The 3,689-nt window shown below is 54.4% G+C and overlaps 1 protein-coding gene across 1 annotated transcript; it reads left to right on the top strand.

The window, feature by feature from the left end:
- The first annotated feature begins 2,412 nt into the window (after positions 1 to 2,412).
- On the top strand, positions 2,413 to 2,967 carry LOC135626026 (uncharacterized). The gene is made up of 2 exons (XM_065131213.1): positions 2,413 to 2,599; positions 2,645 to 2,967. The coding sequence occupies exons 1-2, from the start codon at positions 2,413 to 2,415 to the stop codon at positions 2,965 to 2,967; spliced, it is 510 nt and encodes a 169-aa protein (XP_064987285.1).
- The last annotated feature ends 722 nt before the right edge of the window (positions 2,968 to 3,689 follow it).

The raw sequence follows: 3,689 nt of genomic DNA, 5'->3' as shown, positions 1-3,689 counted from the left end.
AAATATTAGTTTATTAATTTTAAGAGATTATGAATAGTAAAAAAGAGCTCTTAATAAAAAGCTCAATTTATTATTAGATAATTTATCAAAAAATCCTATAATGATTGATAGGGCATATTTTGGCTCTATGTGAACCATCAGACCGACCCGACACCATATGCCTCGTAAGCGCAGGGTGCACATCACGTCAAGCTCCAACGATGCGACTATGCGACCTGACCACACTAAGAGCTGGGGGCGGTGTCGTACGATGCGACTATGCGGCCTGACCACACTAAGAGCTGGGGGCGGTGTCGTCTGACGTCGCTCAAGCACCCCTGAAGACGCCATCTCGTCAGAGAGGTTGTTCCGCCCCCAGAGTTAACGGCCATGTCGGACCAGGGCCCGACCAATTCTCGCATGTAGGTATAAATACCCCCGACTTGATCCAGAAAAAGGGGGGAGGGAAAAAGGGAATAAAAATGAATCTAACTTGCTCATCGGAGAGGCCAAAGTCGGGACACACCCGACGAAGGCCTTTTTGTAGGGAGCTGGTCGTCACCAAGTCGCAAGCGCCTTCACCCCGAAGTCGTCTCCCAATACGTAGAGCAAAGCGACCGTGGCTCGGATCCGACCGGCTCTAGTCTCGTCTCTCGTTCCAAAGAGGAGCCCGTGTGGTGAGGAAGGTCGCCATCTATCCTAGGGATGAGCGGACACCTCTTCCCGCAAACAGAGCTCGGGGTCGGTAGACCTTGGAAAGACAACCCTCGCGTTCCTCCTAGAATTTCCCGACGTTGGCACGTGGGCCTAACCGTGCTGACTCATCAGTCACCGTACTTTTGTTTCTTAACAGATTGGCGCTAGAAGGAGGGCCATGTCGCAGGAACAGCTAGCGGGAACGCACCCCGGGCGGGAGCTCCCGACCAACCTCCCTTCCGCCGAGCCAGAAGGACAAGCCCTCTCCGCCCCTGCGAACGAAAGGATTCCGGCTTCAATGCCTGATCGTTACTAACGCTTGTTCAATGACCCGGGACTATCACCCCTGGGGCTCGCCTCGGGGGGCCCGATCGTGATGCCCGAGGCGTTCCTTAGCCTAACCAAGCAAGTACAGACCATGGCAGGCATAATGCACACACTCGCCTTGATTATTCCCCAAATCGGGCGGCCCCCGACGCCCCCAACCGATCCGGCCCGGTAGCCCCCGAGCGGGGAACAGCTCGGGGTTGGGGGAGCCTCTAGGCAGGCAATGGACCCGAGGGGTCCTCTCGAGCAAAACGCGCTCACACCCTACCGAGCCACCCCATCTCATCTAGAGCCCAACATTATATCATTCAATTCGTTGGAGGACTCATTTAGAACCTAGTTGTCCCGGGTCAATTAGCGCTTGGACGCGTTCCAGCGTAAGCTTCGGAGATCGTGTAGTGAGCCCAGCGAGGGCACTTCAGGTGGGTCCGCCTTTACCCAAGAAGTGCAGGACAAGCTGGTACCCCTTAACTTTAGGTTCCTGACATTGGAAACATACGATGGAGGCTCCGATCCCATGGAGCATGTCTTTGTATTTTGGGCCCAAATGGCCTTTTACGGTGCCTCCGATGCGTTGATATGTCGAGCATTTCCGACCACTCTACGCAGCTCGGCACAGACTTGGTTCAGCCAGTTGCGCCAAGCTTCAGTCTCGTCCTTCGACCAGTTGGCTTAGGAATTTGAGCAAAGTTTCCTCTCCAGCATGTGACCCAGGCCCTCTATAGCCTATTTGCTCGCACTATCTCAGTGTGAGGACGAGTTGAGTTCGTGGCACGGTTCACCACCGAGATTCGAGGTTTTCTGGATGCTCACCCTTCTCTAATCTTCCAGGCCTTTCTAATGGGCCTCAAACCTTCAAGGTTCTTCTGGTCACTGATCGAGAAGCCGCCAATGGCCATTTCTGAGATGCTTCAACGCGTCAACCAGTATGTTGCTGCAGAGGCTTTGGTGGTAGGGAGACGCGTGGAAGGAAAGAAGCCAAGGATGGAGTTGTCTTGAGGAACGACCTCGGCGGTCCCGACGCCTCCCCACCGAGGGCCCAGCCGACAAGAGCTACTGCTCCCAAGTCCACCACCTCTCCCCCTAAACGCATCCCATACCGAGATCTTCCTCCAGATCAAAGAGATGGGCCTCTTACAGCAGCCTTGCCCTATGAAGGCCGCTCGTAGAGACCAATCTAAATACCATAGGTTCCATCGGGACCACGACCACGACACGGAGGACTGCCATGACCTCCGGAACCAGATAGAAGCACTAATCCGGAGAGGCCACCTCGGATGCTATCTCAAGTCCCGGGAGGTGACTCTGCGCCCCAGAGGGCCCCCCGAGAGATAGATCGATGTCATCTCTGGCGGGCCGGTAGCCGGCGGCACTAGCACGGCAGCAAGAAAGGCCTACGCATGCAGCACGATGGAGAAGCATCCCCGGCCTAAGCACAAGCCTATAATTACCTTTAGAGCTGGAGAGGTCGAGCGCTCCCACCATGACGACGCTCTAGTGATCTCCATCCAAATCGCCAACGCCCGAGTCAAGAGGGTGATGGTTGATACGGGGAGTTTCGCCGACATCCTCTACTTCGATGCCTTTGGGAGGCTCGGTTTGACCTAGGAAAATCTTACCCATGTGACGTCAGCTCTTACAGGGTTCACCAGAGATTCCATCTCCCTGCTTGGAACCACAGTGCTCCCCATCACCCTCGGGGAGGAACCAAGGATGAAAACAGTAATGACCACCTTCATGGTGGTCGACCTACCATCGGCCTATAATGTCATCCTCGATCGCCCGACCCTCAACAGGATTCAAGCGGTGGTCTCTACCTATCACAGAACCATCAAGTTCCAAACCTCGGTAGGGATTGGGGAGGCTTGGAGTGACCCAAGGGAGTCGAGGCGATGCTACCTCATCGCAGTCACTCTCCCGCCGAATCCTCGCCCAACCCTCGTGAGGCACCTGTACTACAAATGACGCTGGAGCCCCTGGAGCTGCTTATCGAGGTGCCCTTGAAGCGGGGCAGACCCGACCAGATCGTTAGAGTCAGGGCTGCGCTCCCCGAGGTGGACCGGCTCCACCTTATCAATTTCCTGAGGGAGAACACTGACCTATTTGCGTGGTCCCCCGAAGAGATGCCTAGGATCGACTCGGAGGTGGCGCAACACCAGCTCAACGTCGACCCTAGGGCGTGATCAGTAAGGCAAAAGCTTCGAAGGTTCACCCTCGACTGGTAGAGGGTGATTCGAGACGAGGTCGATCACCTCATAAAGGCCGGGTTCGTCGCCAAGATTAAGTACCCCCGATGGTTATCTAATATAGTCCTCGTTAGAAAGCCTAATGGAAGTTGGAGAATGTGTATTGATTATACCGATCTCAATCGAGCATGCCCCAAGGACTGCTATCTGCTCCTTAGGATAGACCAGTTGGTCGACGCCACCGCTGGTCATGAACGCCTTACGTTCTTGGACGTGTTCTCCAGCTACAACCAAATCCGGATGGCGACCCAAGATCAGGAAGATACTACCTTCATCACCAACCAAGGGGTGTACTGTTACAAAGTAATGCCTTTTGGCCTGAAGAACACTGGTGCGACCTACCAAAGGATGGTCGACAAGCTTTTCAAACACCAGCTCGGGAGAAATATGAAGGTGTACATAGATGACATGATTGTAAAAAGCAAGGTCATAGGGACACAT

The sequence above is a fragment of the Musa acuminata genome, chromosome BXJ2-10, assembly GCF_036884655.1.
Source record: "Musa acuminata AAA Group cultivar baxijiao chromosome BXJ2-10, Cavendish_Baxijiao_AAA, whole genome shotgun sequence".
Taxonomy (NCBI): domain Eukaryota; kingdom Viridiplantae; phylum Streptophyta; class Magnoliopsida; order Zingiberales; family Musaceae; genus Musa; species Musa acuminata.
This window is presented reverse-complemented; position numbering and strand designations above follow the sequence as displayed.

Bases quoted from the DNA above. Each gene is read 5' to 3' on its own strand.
- LOC135626026 (XM_065131213.1), top strand. From the start codon at position 2,413: ATGGAGAAGCATCCCCGGCCTAAGCACAAGCCTATAATTACCTTTAGA. The intron at 2,600-2,644 runs GTTTGACCTAGG...CAGCTCTTACAG, and splicing joins CGATGCCTTTGGGAGGCTCG to GGTTCACCAGAGATTCCATC.